The sequence below is a fragment of the Trichechus manatus genome, unplaced genomic scaffold (genome assembly GCF_000243295.1).
Source record: "Trichechus manatus latirostris isolate Lorelei unplaced genomic scaffold, TriManLat1.0 scaffold00150, whole genome shotgun sequence".
Taxonomy (NCBI): domain Eukaryota; kingdom Metazoa; phylum Chordata; class Mammalia; order Sirenia; family Trichechidae; genus Trichechus; species Trichechus manatus.
Window position 1 is genome coordinate 3,882,100 of NW_004444086.1, and position 16,619 is coordinate 3,898,718.

General features: G+C 46.2%; 2 protein-coding genes across 5 annotated transcripts in view; both read right to left on the reverse strand.

Moving 5' to 3' along the window:
* The window catches only part of FAM241A (family with sequence similarity 241 member A), a 73,318-nt gene extending 67,397 nt beyond the window's left edge, over positions 1–5,921 (reverse strand). The window contains exons 1-2 of the mRNA XM_023740231.1: positions 5,897–5,921; positions 5,678–5,772 (exon numbers count right to left, since the gene is read on the reverse strand). Of these exons, the coding sequence (XP_023595999.1) occupies positions 5,678–5,772; positions 5,897–5,921 (120 nt within the window). The remainder of the gene's footprint in view (positions 1–5,677; positions 5,773–5,896) is intronic.
* Positions 5,922–12,480: 6,559 nt separating this feature from the next.
* The window catches only part of ZBTB49 (zinc finger and BTB domain containing 49), a 36,968-nt gene continuing 32,829 nt past the window's right edge, over positions 12,481–16,619 (reverse strand). Inside the window, exon 6 of one of the 4 annotated variants that reach the window (XM_023740222.1) lies at positions 12,481–13,831. In XM_023740222.1, the coding sequence (XP_023595990.1) occupies positions 13,155–13,831 (677 nt within the window). In that variant the 3' untranslated portion in view covers positions 12,481–13,154. The remainder of the gene's footprint in view (positions 13,832–16,619) is intronic. The other 3 variants (XM_023740221.1, XM_023740220.1, XM_004385909.2) reach the window with 3 other exon arrangements.

Below are 16,619 nucleotides of genomic sequence, written 5' to 3' on the forward strand. Positions count from 1 at the left end.
AGAGGGATTTTTAGAAGTGGAATGCCCCGAATCAAAGGATATGAACCTCTCGGCAGCTCTTGGGAAACGTGATCAAATTACTTGCCAAAAGACGCCACAGCAATGTATGAAAGTGACTGTTTTGACACGCTGTTTCCAGCATTGATGGTGTGACTATTATGTTTTTTAACTTATGCTAATTTGAAAGGCAAGAAATGGTTCATTTGATTGGGAACGTTTCCATGTTTGTTGACGAGCAGCATTTCCTCCTGTGGATTGTCTGTTCATCGCTTTTGCTCCTGACCCTGTGTAGTGAGTTCAAGGGAGTTTGAGGCTGATCAAGGAAGAAGATACGACCACAGGATACCAGTGCTGCACAACAAGCTGTTTATTGGGACGAAAGCACTGACAGCCTAATGCAAGGGACAGTCTCCCCCAGCAGGGGGTCTTCTAGAGGCAAGCAGTGCAGGGAACCACCAGAGGGGAAGAGGGCATGAAAACCCCAGGGAAAAGGAGAATGGGGGTGGGGGCTGATGTACATCTTTGCAATGTCCTTCTGCAGCAAAGTGGGGGGTCTCTGGGTCAGACAGCTCCAAAGCAGCAGCAGCATCTATTTTGGATTGAATACCAAAAAAACACAAAAACAAAAACAAAAACAAACAAAAAAACCTGCTGCTGCCAAGTCATTCCGACTCATAGTGACCCTACAGGACAGAGTAGAGCTGTCCCATAGGGTTTCCAAGGAGCAACTGGTAGATTCAAACTGCCGACCTTTTGGTTAGCAGCCAACCACTTAACCACTGTACTACCAGGGCTCCCTGGATTGAACAGTGCCCTCAAATTGTGTTGGAATCCTAACCCCTGTATCTGTGAACATGATCCCATTTGCGAATAGGGTTTTCTCTGTTGTGTTAATGAGACCGTATCAGTGTAGGGTGAGTACTAACCCTAATCAGTTCTGAGCATAAAAAGAACAGATTAGACATAGAAACCTGGACAAACTGGAGGAAGACAGATGCCACATGAAGATCGCCCAGGAACCAAGGAACACCAGCGCTAGAGAAGCTGGAGACAACGACCTTCCCCCAGAGCTGACAGAGAGAGAGTGTTCCCCTAGAGCTGGCACCCTGAATTCAGGCTTCGAGCTTCTAGCTTCTCTTCTTTAAAGCCACCCACTTGTGGTATTGCTATTATAGCAGCACCTGAAGACTAAGACAGCACCCTTATGACTACAGGGCTTTATCTTATCTAGTGCTAGCAGATGTGGGGTACAGTTTCAGGAAGTATGTAAAGCAGGCAGGCTCTAAGTGACTAAAAATCTATTTATTTGGGCTATTTTAAAAACAACTGGATGTGCACAAATTTGAGTTTGGTGCAGGCGGGCTTTTTCGGGCTAAGGAGCCTCAGCTTGCTATGAAGAAATAAACAACTTGGGGCCAAGACACAGAGGCCACTTTTGGGTCATTGATATAACACCTCACCTCTCAGAAGTACAGCACAGTCCGGGAGCTCGGGGCTGCTGATGAGGGAATAAAGGCCTGGTGGGGATATTCCAGAAAGGACAGCAAAACAGCCAAGAGGAAATGTCAGGATGGGGCCGTGTAGCTGGCCTCAAACATGAGCACCCCGGCAGGGTGGGGACCACTGTCCACGGATGTCCCCCTTGTTACCTATGACAAGACCAGACCAGACCCTCCAAATTCCCATTCTTTCTCACATAAAGGGCTCTGGTGGCGCAGTGGTTAAGAGCTCAGGCTGCTAACCAAAAGGTCAGCAGTTCAAATCCACCAGCCACTCCTTGAAAACCCTATGGGGTAGTTCTACTGTGTCCTATGGGACTCATAGATTCTGACTATGAGTCGGAATCGACTTGACGGCAACAGGGTTTGGTTTGCTTTTTTCTTTTCCTTCTCACATAAAAGATGATCTGAACTGTTTGTCTCCAATCACCCATTGAAATAAAATGTCCGTACCTCTCACATGTCCAATCATTAGTATGCTTCTCTCCTGAACGTTGACTCATTCTCACCCTAAGCCAGTATTCAATCACTCCTTAAAGGCCCCTCCTGAGGATAAGCTGACTTCAGGGAAAACCTTTTCTGATCTACTGTGTAGTCACGTCACCTCCACTCCATTCATCCCACTCCCCACACCCAGTTCTTTCTTTCTAGCCTTGTTCACACCTGCCTATAACAGAAAAGCCCGTTCCCGCCTGACCTTTGAGACGCTTGCAGATCTTATGGTCAATTAGTTCCCCTGACTGCGGTAGCCCCCCTCCCTATGGTGGTAGCCCCCATTTCCATATTGCAGTAGCCCCCTCTCCCTATTGTGCAGCACCCCCTAGCAAATAGTCCCTGTCTGCCTGTTGTGATAGTTACCCTCCCTAGTGTGATAAACTCCCCCTTTTAAATAGTCCTCCTCTCCCTATTGTAATAGGCCTTTTGAATAGTCCTTTCTTTTTACCTAAGTCAGAATTTGTTTTATATTTGACAAAATCAATCGTATTTCTGAGCACTTACTACCCGCCAAGTACTAGGGGATGTGGGAGGGGAGCTTGAGGGGATGAGAAAGTGAAGACACTCATTGTGTCACTGTGAGGGGGGAAGGGGCCTTATTCCTCCTTGGGTCTTCTGTCCCAACAGAGGCCCCAGGGCCTGGTGCTCACAGGGGCAACAAATACTGAGTGAGGGAGTGAGTTAGTGAGGGAGAGGGAGGGAGTGAGAGAGGGAGTAAGGGAGGAAGGGAGTGAGGGAGTGAGGGAGGGAGGAAGGGGAGTGAGGGAGGGAGGGAGGGAGGAAAGGAGGGAGGGAAAGAATGAGTGAGGAACGAGGGAGGGAGGGAGTGAAGAGAGTGATGGTGTGAGCCAGCGAGCAAGAAAGTGAGGGAGTGGTATAGGAGTAAAAATGCTCCCACACATACCCATTGTGAGGAGCTCACACCAAGTCAGAGACAGACATACAGCCAACTCAAGAGAACTGCTAGACACATAAAGGGTATAAGAAACAAGGTCTGGAAGCCCATAACAGAAATGATGAAATTCTAAAACGTTCACTATTTTGATATATATAAATTATGGTTAAAAAAATATGTAACAAAACATTTGCCCATTCAACAATTTTTACATATATAATTCAGTGACTTTAATCATATTTATCATGTGTAACCATCACCACTGTTTCCAAATTCTCTTTTGCCCTTAACAGAGGCTCAGCGACCCTTAAGTAATGACTCTGCCCTCCCCCCTCTCTCCCATCCCTTTGCTGTTGATGTTGTCTAGTCAATTCTGACTCATGGTGGCCCATGTGTGTCAGAGTAGAACTGTGCTCCATAGGATTTTCAAGGCTATGACGTTTTGGAAACATATCACCAGGCCTGTCTTTTGAGGCACCTCTGGGGTAGGTTTGAACTGCCAACTTTTCGGTTAGAAGTAAAGCACTTAACTTCACCACCCAGAGACTCCTTAAGCAATGACTCTTTCTTCCCCCCTCCCTCCTACCCCTGTTAACCACTAATCAACTTTGGTCTCTGTACCTTTGCCTGTTCTAGATAGTCCATGTAAGAGAGAAAGAGAGAGTATACAATACTTGTCTTTTTCGTAACTGACTTATTTCATTCAGTGTAATGAGTTCATCCATGTTGTAGCATGTATCAGGACTTCATTTCTCTTTATGACTGAGTAATATTCTATAGAACATTCACTCTTGAATGTAAAAGATCCTCCTCTTTGGGGCAGTTTGTTTGGCTGGAAATGTCTGCCTGGGGCCTAGTGTTGAGAAGGATCCTGAAGCCAACGGGAGCTTGATGAGGAAACATGAGAGTCAATGAGCAGGTGGCCAGGAGCCAGGTCCTGGGTGAACATCAAATGTATCAGAAACACCTGAGACATTCTAACCTCATGGTTTTACAGAGGAAAGAAGCACGGCCCAGAGAGATCACGTGCTTTTCCCAAGATTACAAAAGTGCTGCAAACGGTTAAACACCTGTCTGCTAACTGAAAGGTTGGTGGTTCAAGTCCACTTAGAGGCGCCTCAGAAGAAAGGCCTGGTGATCTACTTCCAAAAGGTCACAGCCATTGAAAACCCTATGGAGCAGTTCTACTGTGAAACACATGGGGTCGCCATGAGTTGGAATCCAGTCAATGGCAACTGGCTAAGTGGGGGAACACAAACCACCTGACACTCTTGCAGCCAAAGGGGAAGACAGATCCAGGGCACTTGATCGTTGCAGATCTTGCCAGCCACAAATGTTAAAAAATATACATATATGTATCAGCCAATGCCCTGGGATGATCTCTGTACCACGAGCTGGGGAAACGGGACACTTCTCTACCACCACCCGGCTGGGCTTGCCCTGTGGCTTGGCCAGAGTCCACAGCCCAGGGATTCCCCACCTGCTGTTTCTCTGGAATGAAAACCAGCACCAGCCACTGAAAGAGGATCATAAAAGCTTAAAATCACAGAGCAGAAGGGAAACTTAGTCTCCAGTCTACTGCTGAATTTATCAAGGACTTCATTCTACTTGGATTAACAACACCCATGGAAGTAGCAGTCAAGAACTCAAACAACATATTGCATTGGGTAAATCTGCTGCAAAAGACCTCTTCAAAATGTTAAAAAGCAAAGAGGTCACCTTGGGGACTAAGGTATGCCTGACCCAAGCCATGGTATTTTTAATTGTCACATATGCATGCAAAAGTTGGATAGTGAAAAAGACAGAAGAATTGATGCATTTGAATTGTGGTGTTAGTGAAGAATATTGAATATACCACGGACTGCCAAAAGAACAAGGAGCCCTGGTGGTGCAGCAGTTAAGCACTTGGCTGCTAAGCGAAAGGCTGGCGGTTAGAACCCACCAGCTGCTCCACAGAAGAAAAGACTTGGCGATCTGCTCCTGCCAAGATTCCAGCCTTGGAAACCCTGTGGGCAGTTCTACTCTGTCCTATAGGGTCATTATGACTTGGAATCCACTAGACAGCAACTGGTTTGGTTTGGTTGGCCAGAAGAACAAACAAATTAGTCTTGGAGGAAGTACAGCCAGAATGTTCCACAGAAGCACAGAATCAAGAATGGAGATACTTCGGTACCCATACTTTGGACATATCATCAGGAAAGACCAATTGCTAGAAAAGGGCATCATGATTAGTAAAGTAGAAAACAAAACAAAACAAAAAAACCAAACCCGTTTCCCTCTCATAGACTCTGACTCATAGCAACCCTACAGGACAGAGTAGAAAGTGTCCCATAGGGTTTCCAAGGAGCAGCTGGTAGATTCAAACTGCCGACCTTTTTGGTTAGCGGCCAAGTTCTTAACCACTGCACCAGCAGGGCTCCCAGTAAAGTACTGGGCCAGAGAAAATGAGGGAAACCCTCAGTGAGATGGATTGACACAATAGCCGCAACAATGGACAATAGCTGCATACCAATGATCACGAAGATGTCACAGGATCAGGCAACATTTCACTCTGTACATGGGGTCACCATGACTCAGAGCTGACTCAATGGCAGCTAACAACAACAAAGACCACCGATTACATCAGGGCTTACTCTGTGTTGTAAGCTCCGTGGGTTTTGACAAATGCATAATGTCACGTGCCCACCATGACAGTATCATGCAGTACAGCTTCACTGCCCTAAAACACCTGTGCTCCACCGAGGTTGGCTGTTTTTGAACAGAGGTCCAGAAACATGGAGTGCCTTACCCGCGTCATACAGCTGCGCAGGGGACTGTCCTCTGCAGAGGTGTGGGCCTGGGCCGTGTTGCTAGCCGGGACATCCCCAGCGCGGATTCTGGAGTCTGGGACACAGTAAGCACTCAGTGAGCTTGACAGAATAGCGGAGGAAGTTGCTTCCCCTCTCCAGGACACATTCCTCCATCTGTAAACCAGTGTAAAGGAAAATGGCGCCATGGAACCACTCACCGTCGGCCGTGGGGGATGACTCCATGCCAGCTAACCACAAGAAACACCTTATCAACAGGATCCCCGCGGGGACTCGAGTGCAGCTATGGTACCAGAATGTGCTCAGTGAGCTGCAGAACGCTATGGAAACGCCGTGGGACCAAAACCGGCCAGACTGTGGGGCAGACCCAGCGTTTGGAGGTCACCGAATCGGTGATCTCTGCCTATTGTTAATGCTTACACTGCCATCTGGTGGCTGGAAGAAAATCTGACATAAAGCAGCCAGAGTGGCCTATGTTGTAGTTAACGCCTGCTGAGTCACGTGTACAAAGGAAGAAAACACTGCCCCGTCCTGCGCCACCTCCTGGTTGGCGATGGAACTGTTGTGATCCACAGGGGTTTCATAGGCTGATTTTGGGAAGTAGATGGCCAGGCCTTTCTTCCTAGTCCGTCTTAAGTCTAGAAGCTCCGCTGAAACCTGTTCTGCATCATACCAGCTGCTGTCGAGTCAATCCTGCCTCATGGTGACCCTATAGGACAGAGTAGAACTGCCCCATAGGGTTTCCAAGAAGTGGTTGGTGGGTTAGAACTGCCGACCTTTTGGTTAGCAGCTGGGCTCTTAACCACTGGGCCACCAGGACTCTGTTCCACATCATAGCAACACACGAGCCTCCACTGACAGATGGGTAGTGGCTGCACATGAGGTGCAGAGACTGGGAATGGAACTCAAGTCTCCCACATAGAAGGTGAGAATTCTACCACTGAACCACCACCGCCCCCCAGAGTGGCCGATGTTGTTGTTGTTGTTTCGACCCACAGCGACTTCATAGGCAGAGGAGAACCGCCCCATAGGATTTCCCAGGCTGTAGTCTTTATGGGAGCAGATCATCAGGTCTTTTCTCCTGCAGAGTGGCCGGTGGGTTAGAACAGCAGACTTTTGGTTAGCAGCCAAGCGCTTAACCATTGCATCACCAGAGCTCCTTAGAGTGGCCCATATCCTTGTAAATTCAAGGAAAAAGGAGCTTCAGTGTTTACTGAGCACTTGCTATATGTCCCAAACTGTGCTGGGCCCTTTACTAACACCCTCAAGCTGACGGGACCATTACACAGGGATTAAGGGTGCTGATGTCAATCTGCAGTTTTTGGACACGGGAAGACGTTTATAATAATTTGCTATGTGAAAAAAGCAAATTACAGAGCAGTATGTATGCAGTCCTGGTGGCGCAGTGGTTAAGAGCTCAGCTGCTAACCAAAAGGTCGACAGTTCGAATCCACCAGCAAATCCTTGGAAACCCTATGGGGCAGTTCTACTCTGTTCTACAGGGTCGCTATGAGTCAGAATCGACTCGACAGCAGCGTTTTTTTAATGTATGTATAGTATAAGGAGCCTGAGTGGCGCAAGCCGTTTGCAATCAGCTGCTTACATAACGGTTGGAGGTTTGAACCTGCCCAGCAGCTCCAGGGAAGAAAGGCCCAGCGAACTGCTTCTGTAAAGATCACAGCCAAGAAAAACCCATGGAGCAGTTCTACTCTGTCATACACGGGGTTGCATTGACTCAACGCCAAGGGGTTTGGTTTTTTTATGTATGTATGGTATGAGCCATTCAAAAAATTTTTGAGTCTTATTTTATTTGCATCTGATTGCAGAGGAAAATGTGTAGAAGGAAAGAAACCTAGATGTAAACCCAAATGTAAACTGCCTCATTGGAGTGCTGAAAGGATCTCATGCGATAACGTATGCGAAGTGTGCATGCTGGAGCGTGGTAAGTCTCAGGAAATGTTAGCTGTTGTTGTTCGTAGTAGTAATACCAGAATTGTATCGATCATCATCAATATCGTCGTCTCTGGGTGATGAATTTATTTTTCCTTTATATCTATCTGTATTTCCTGAATTTTCTCTATTGTCCATGTATTATTACTTAAATTGAAATTAAGAAAAACAAGTTATTAAAATAAAACAAAGGGGAAGGGTGTAATAAGCTCCCACAGAGGGACAAGTTATAATTTTCGTGGATATCGTAGCAGCAAGATGTTCTTTCAAAACCCACTCAACAACAGACAGGCAAGACTTGCCTTCCTTTCCAGGCTGGGGCTAATCCTCCCTCTGGGCTCTGCCCCCAAGTTACCCCGGGACCCAAGTCTGCCACCTACTGGCTGTGTGGTATTGGGCAAGTTACTTGGCCTCTCAGGGAGTCATTTTCCTCATCTGTAAATGGGGATGTCAGGTCTCTGTGTGGTGCAAAGTTTGTGCTTGACTACTAACCTAAAGGTTGGCAGTTTGAACCCACTTAGCAGCACCAAGGAATAAAGGCCTGGCGATCTGCTTCTGTAAGGATTACAGCCAAGAAAACTCTGTGGAGCAGTTCTACTTTGTAACACACAGGGGCTCCATGAATCAGAAACTACCAGACACCAATGGATAAACGGGGATAATGGTAGGATCTACCTCACAGGGTTGTTATGAAGTTTAAATGACTTGATACTTGTAAAGCCTTAACAAGCATGATGCGTCTTTGCTATTATTATCACTAGGCAAGTCCCCACCCTTCTCAGGGCAGTGATGTTGTTGTTGTTAGGTGCCGTCGAGTCGGTTCTGACTCCTAGCCACCCTACGTATAACAGAACAAAACACTGCCCGGTCCTGCACCATCCTCTCAATCGTTGTTGTGCTTGAGCCCATAGTTGTAGCCACTGTGTCAATCCATCTTGTTGAGGGTCTTCCTCTTTTTTGCTGACCCTCTACTTTACCAAGCATGATATCCTTCTCCAGGGACTGATCCCTTCTGATAACATGTCCAAAGTATGTGAGACGTAGTCTTGCCATCCTTGCTTCTAAGGAGCGTTCTGTCTGTACTTCTTCCAAGACAGATTTGTTTGTTTTTCTGGCAGTCCGTGGTATATGCAATATTCTTCGCCAACACCATAATACAAGGCAACAATTCTTCTTAGGTCTTCTTTATTCATTGTCCAGCTTTTGCATGCGTATGAGGAGATTGAAAACACCATGGCTTGGGTCAGGCCAAGCTTAGTCCTTAAAGTGACATCTTCGCTTTTTAGCACTTTAAAGAGGTCTTTTGCAGCAGATTTGCCCAATGCAATTCGTCTTAGATTTTCTTTCTTTTGCGTCATTTGATTTCTTGAGTACTGCTTCCATGGGTGTTGACTGTAGATCCAAGTAAAATGAAATCTTTGACAACTTCAATCTTGTCTCTGTTTATCATGATGTTGCTTATTGATACAGTTGTGAGGATTTTTGTTTTCTTTGTGTTGAAGTGTAATCCATAGTGAAGACTGTGGTCTTTGATCTTCATCAATAAGTGCTTTGAGTCCTCTTCACTTTCAGCAAGCAAGGTTGTGTCATCTGCATATTGTAGATTGTTCATGAGTCTTCCTCCAATCCTGATGCCAAGTTCTTCTTCACGTAGTCTAGCTTCTCAGATTATTTGCTCAGCATTTAGATCGAATAAGTATGGTGAAAGGACACAACCCTTTTGCACATCTTTCCTGATTTTAAACCATGCAGTATCCCCTTGTTCTGTACTTATGACTGCCTCTTGGTCTATGTACAGGTTCCTTATGAGCACAATTAAGTGTTCTGGAATTCCCATTCTTCGAAATGTTATACATAATTTGCTATGATCCACACAGTCGGATGCCTTTGCATAGTCAATAAAACACAGGTAAATATCTTTCTGGTATTCCCTGCTTTCAGCCAAGATCCATCTGACATCAGCAGTGATACCCCTAATTTCACATCCTCTTCTGAATCCAGCTTGAATTTCTGGCAGCTCCTTGTTGATGTAGTGCTGCAACTGCTTTTGAATTATCTTCAGCAAAATTTTACTTGAGTGTGATATTAATGATACCGTTCAACAATTTCTGCATGCTGTTGGATTATCTTTCTTTGGAATGGGTACAAATATGAATCTCTTCCAGTCGTTTGGCCAGGTAGCTGTCCTCCAAATTTCTTGGCATAGACAAGTGGGAGCTTCCAGCTCATTCTTACCTGTGTTTTATTAACTATGCAAAGGCATTTGACTGTGTGGATCATAACAAATTATGGATAACACTGCAAAGAACGGGAATTCCAGCACACTTAATTGTGCTCATGTGGAACCTGTACACAGATCAAGAGGCAGTCAAGCAAACAGAACAAGGGGATACTGCATGGTTTAAAGTCAGAAAAGGTGTGCATCCAGGTTGTATCCTTTCACCATAACTATTCGATCTGTATGCTGAGCAAATAATCTGAGAAGCTGGACTATATGAAGAACACAGCACCAGGATTAGAGGAAGACCCATTAACAATCTACGATATGCAGATGACACAACCTTGCTTGCTGAAAATGAAGAGGACTTGAAGCACTTACTGATGAAGATCAAAGACTACAGTCTTCAGTCTGGATTGCACCTCAACATAAAGAAAACACAAATCCTCACAACTGGACCAATTAGCAACACCATGATAAATGGAGAAAAGATTGAAGTTGTCAAAGATTTCATTTTATTTGGATCCACAGTCAACATCTATGGAAGCAGCAGTCAAGAAATCAAACGACATATTACACTGGGCAAATCTGCTGCAACAGACCTCTTTAAAGTGAGCAAAGTTGTCACTTTAAGGACTAAGGTGTGCCTGACCCAAGCCATGGTATTTTCAATTGCTTCATATGCATGTGAAAGCTGGACAATGAATAAGGAAGACTGAAGAAGAATTGATGCCTTTGAATTATGATGTTGGCGAAGAATATTGAATATACCATGGACTGCCAAAAGAACGAACGAATCTGTCTTGGAATAAGTACAGCCAGAATGCTCCTTAGAAGCCAGGATGGTGAGACTTCATCTGACGTACATTGTACGTGTTATCAGGAGTGACTAGTCCCTGGAGAAGGACGTCATGCTTCATAGAGGGTCAGCAAAAAAGAGGAAGACCCTCGATGAGATGGATTGACACAGTAGCTGCAACAATGGGATCAAGCATAACGATTGTTGGGATGGCACAGGACCAGGCAGTGTTTCATTCTGTTGCACGTAGGGTTGCTATGAGTCAGAACCAACTCGACGGCACCTAACAACAACATGCCAGTCTTGCAGGACTGAAATATGGTGAATGGCTGGGAAAACCAGGACTTGAACCTGAATTTGACTTCAAAGCTGATATTCTACTCTGCAACCAAGCTGCTTTTCTACGAAAATCCTCACCTGCTCCCACTGGGTAGACAACTTCTCTAAGTTATAGCTGAGAATGAGAGTATTTGGAGTGGTTTCAGTCTAGTCCTTTGTGCAAGCAGTTCTACAGGTAAACAATGCATGTTACTTGTGCCAAGGTGACAATATTCTCCCATACATCACCTCACCATGATGATCTAGTGGCAGCTCTATGAACACACCGCTTCTCAGAGGCCATCCATCAAGTCTGCTGGGAAGGTGAAAGGAAAGACATCAGGAAGCCCTGTCAAGCACCGCCCCGGGCCAAGTTTTCTTCTTTTTTTGTGTGCTTCAGATGAAGGTTTACAGAGCAAATTAGTTTCTCATTAAACAAGTAATACACATATTGTTTTGTGACATTGGTTGCCAATCCCACATGTGAACACTCCCCCCTCTTGACTTCGAGTTCCCCATTGCCAGCTTTCCTGTCCCCTCCTGCCTTCTCGTCCCTGCCGCTGAGCTGGTGTGCTCATTTAGTCTTGCTTTGTGAGCCTGTCTGATCTTTGGCTGAAGAGTGAACCTCAGGAGTGACTTCATTACTGAGCTATAAGGGTGTCTGGGGCCATACTCTCAGGGTTTCTCGTCTCTGTCAGACAGTAAGTCTGGTCTTTGTGAGTTAGAATTTTGTTCTACATTTTTCTCCAGTTCTGTCCAGGACCTTCTATTGTGATCCCTGTCAGAGCAGTCAGTGGTGGTAGCCGGGCACCATCTAGCTGTGCTGGACTCAGTCTGGTGGAGGCTGTGGTAGCTGTGGTCCATTTGTCCTTTAATCTTTCCCTTGTGTCTTTGGTTTGGGCCAGGTATTTTCAAGTGTATAATTGTGTCTCGCAAGCCTTGTAAGGATGCAGAAAGGCATTTATCTCATAGCACAGAAGAGAAAGCCCAGAGAGGACTCGGAGAGGGTGAGTAGCCTCTGTTCTGACTGCCTCCAAAGTCTACTGAACCAAGATGGCAGAACAATTAATCCCAGGACTTACCCTTACAAGTGAGTCCCTGTTGATACTTTTATATTACTATGGTCTTTAGACTGGAGTCCTTGGGTGGGGACAGTTAATACACTTGGCTGCTAACTGAAAGGCTGGAGGTTCGCATCCACCCAGAGGTCCCTTGGAAGAAAGGCCTGGTGATCTATTTCCCAAAAAACCAGCTATTGAAAACCCTGCGGAACACAGTTCTACTCTGACACACACTGGGTCACTGTTAATCAGAATGAACTTGAAGGCAACTGGTTTGGTTTGGTCTTTATACAGGCATCCCTTGGTATCTGTGGGGGCTTGGTTCGAGGACACACCACCACCGTACCAAAATCCGAGGGTGCTCAAGTCCCTTATATAATGGTGTAGTATTTGCATATAACTTATGAACATCCTCCTATATGCTTTAAATCATCTCTAGATTACAATGTAAATAGCTGTTATACTGTATTGTTTTGGGAATAATGACAAGAAAGAAAAGAGTGTTTTTTTCCGAATATTTTCAATCCACGGTTGAATGAACTGGCGGATGTAGAACCCAGGGATATGGAGGGCCGACTGTATTAATAAAAATGCTGGAGGAAACACACAGTATTATATAGAAAGGCAAGTTTCATTTATTCAAATTAAATTATAGTCTGAGTTTCATATACAAATAGAACCTCTGTGTAAATATTTAAAAATACAAAATGTTACAAATTTCAATTTTGTAAAAATAATATTTGTATTATATATATTTCTCTTTAACACGACCAAAATGTACAGTAGTTGACACAGAGTACACCCTCTATCATGCTAGCTACAGTCAGTGGGAGAATTTCTCAAGCCTTTGGCGTCTGCGGTTCAAGCCCTCCCCTCCTGTGGCTGCCTCAGGGGTGAACCAGCAGGCCTTTCTCCCAAACCCTGAGGTCAAGCCGCTTCCAATTGTTCAGCCACCATCAGGAAGGAAATGATCCAAATACTCTCTCTGGTTAGCACGGTCCAGTCACGGGGGAAATGGTTTGCTTCTGCAGCCCTGGTACCACCAGTCTGCCAAACTTGGAGCAACTCTCGTGCGGAGAAATGCTGGCGCGGACTGTCGCTGACGTAGACCATCACTGGTCCAGCTCGCTTTCATTCTGCAGCGTCTTCATCGCTAGACCCCAGAGAGTCATGCTGGAGAAAAACTGTCCCTCTGAGTTCCTATAAGCTGTGGAAGGGGCCCGGCTGCCAAGAGCATCACTGCAGTGATTGTCCAGGGCTGCCAGGGACGAGCGGATGATGGACATGCTGTCTGCCGGCAGCGGCTCGTCCACGGCCGAGGCCTCCACGTCCCCGTAAGCGTACGCCGGATGCGCTGTCGGCTGCATCTGGGGCTTGGCAAGCTTAACAGGGTCCAAACTCAGTTTCTCCTGGTCGCTGATGCCATGAGATTGAATCATGGGCCGCAGCTTACAATAGGGACCTGCAGAGTGGCTGTCGAATTCTGTCGTGGAATTTTCTGCTGGGTGGACAGGAAGTTTAACCGACAATGGCATCAAAGTCACGGACATGTCCTGGGAGAAAGAGTCGGAGCTCTGCGACCTGTCTAGGTCAGGGGCCTCGATGACACGGCTGAATCCCTCCGGTGCGCTCCGGCTTTCCATGTCGGCCTTGCCGTGCATCTTCTTGTGGCGCCGCAGTACAGCCGAGCGAGTGAAGCACTTGTTACAGATCTCACAGGTATATGGCTTCTCCCCGGTGTGCGTGCGCACGTGCCTGCGGAGGTCCCCGGATCCGCCAAAACATTTTCCTGCAAAAAGGAAAAAGGTTGTTTTTAAAAGTGGGCATTCTGAATGGACGCCCTCCCCTCCCGCCTTCTAAAAAAATTAAACGAGTCTGATTTCACCGGAGCAGTGCTGAACCCTGCTGCCAGCACGCATGGTCCTCCGACGCCATGGGTCACTTTACAGATGCTTCCGTTCTTTCCGGGCGGAGAGGGGCTTCCCCAAGGGCAGCACCCCCCCACCCCAGTAGCCTTTAGACTTCCAGTGTCGCAGGCCTAGTCTCCTGCCGTGTCCACGGCACGGGGCGCGTGCTGGGAAGCCGGCGTGCGCGTGCCTGTCCTCGCGGATCCCGGGCGGGGAACCACTGCTCTCCAGCCAGTCTCATCCCAATTCTCCTTAAATCCAACATGACCAGTCTATAATTTAGAAGCAGCTTTCCTCAAGGTATTTAAATATTCAGCTTTTAACACAATGTTACATACACTACTCTAGATTCTATGTCTTTTCTGTGTACATGGTGGAGGTAAGGGATCTAGTCCCATGATTAGAATAGGTAAGAAGATGAGAAGACAAAAATCAATAAATAACTGGACAGAGGTAATAATGTGTTTACAAGAGACTACAGGTGAATAAATACATGACACAGTTTATGTGGGTATATATTTAGAACTTCTCGCTTATCCATTAAAAAAACCAGTTGCTGTGGACTCGGCTCTGACTCAAGGCGACCCCACGCGTTTAAGAGTAGAACTGTGCTCCTTAGGGTTTTCAATGCCTTTTTTGGAAGTACGTTGCCAGGCCTTTCTACCAAGGCGCTTCTGGATGGACTTGAACCACAAACCTTTTGGTTAGTAGCCAAGCATGTTAACTATCTGCACCACCCAGGAACTCTCACTTATCCACGTCACTGTGTTTGAACTCACAGCTAGCCAGCCCTCATCAAGCAACAGGTAGACTTTTTTTTAAAAAAAAAAGCCTTTGCACAATCAGCCTAGATGTCAATGCCCATGCATTAAATTTGGGGTGCTTTTTTCATTATAACAAAAAAAACAAGATACCACAATAATCTTTATCTCTGAGTAGTCACACCTGCGTTTTACCCAGAACGCCAAGGTTCTCATCAGTTAACATCACAGTAAAAGCATTTTTACACCACGCTGTGTCGTCTCTAGAGAGTACGTTTTCTCCAGAATGTGGTATTTTATGGATTAGAAACTTCAGTGCCAATCCTCCAGCGGAGACACTTGGGCCGCTTCCACCCATTTGTTACTGTAGCGGATACTCAATGGGCATCTCTGAGCACAGAGCTTCTACCTTCTTCTTGTTTCCTTTAGATACATTCTCAGCAGTGCAATTACTGGGCAAGGGGGTGCCCATTTTTAGGGTCCTTACTATGTATAAAAGCAGCCCTGGTGGCACAAACGATTTGTGCTCAACTACCGTGAAAATATGGCGGCATCTGACCTCGTCTAACTTCAGCGGGAGGAAAGAGAATTTGCAACAGCATCAGCCCAAAGCTGATTCCTACGAGGTGGAGGTCAGACATAGCTCCACACTCCAGCCTTTTTTTCAGTTCTGACACCAGCCATCCCTCCCACGGCACTCTCTACTTCTCTGCTGGGTTTGATAATTCATTCCAATGGCCACACAGAACTCACAGACCATACTCATACTTACGAGGTTTATTAGGGAAGTAACAGGTTACAATTCAGGATCAGGATCAACTTGGAAGTAACAGGAACAACTCAGGATACAGTTCTCCGATCAGGACAGCTTCTTCTCAGCTGCTGCCACCAGGCCCTCACTCTCAGGGCATGTATTACAAAGCTCTTTAGCTCCATCAGTAAATGTCCAGAGGCATCCCATGCCACCAGCAAGCCTCCTGCCCAAAGGTGCTCAGCTCTCTCGCTCCGTAGGGTCGGCAAGCCCACTGTAGCCACCTCACTCCATGAGCTGGGAAGCCCACTGAGCCGTCTTGTGCCAGTCTCCTGGTTCTGTTGTTGTTTCTCCTCCACTGGACTCTGCCGTGCTTACTGCTGCTTCTCGCCATCTCGTGCCATCTCAGGTGGTACAGCTCTCCCTGGCTCCTGGGTTTAGGAGGTTCTCAGTGCAGGGACCCCAGGTCTAAAGGACATGCTCTACTTCTGGCTCTTCTTCTTGATGGTACTGAGGTCCCCCTCCAACCTCTGGGATTGGCTCCCTTTAAGCCTAGCAGGATGGTGAAACTAACCAATCTCCTGCAACGGTTTCATGCACCTTTTTTGCATGGCTCCCCCTCACCCACAAACATTTCATGTACCTTATTCGCACTAATGTGCAATCCTCTTGTTGGGCCACAAGTACCTTATTTGCATAGTCCCACTCAATCATTTTGTGGGAGTTACATGTACATGGCTAGAAAGGCCACATTGAAGCAATTCACTGCACCACAACTACTAACCAAAAGAATAGTGGTTCGAACTCACCCAGCGGCTCTGTGGAAGAAAGGCCTGGAGATCTGCTCCCATAAAGATTACAGCTCTGCTCTGTAACATGGGATGGCCATGAGTCAGAACTGACTCAATGGCAACCAGTTTGGATTTTTGGTTTTAATATATATAAATTTTAGTCATAGTAGAGTAGCCTTTTCTAACTGGAAGAGATTCAGATTTGTGCCCATTCCAAAGAAAGGTGATCCAACAGAATGCAGAAATTATTAAACAATGTCATTAATATCATACACAAGTAAAATTTTGCTGAAGATCACTCAAAACTGGTTACAGCAGTACATCGACAGGGAACTGCCAGAAATTCAAGCTAGATTCAGAAGAAGAC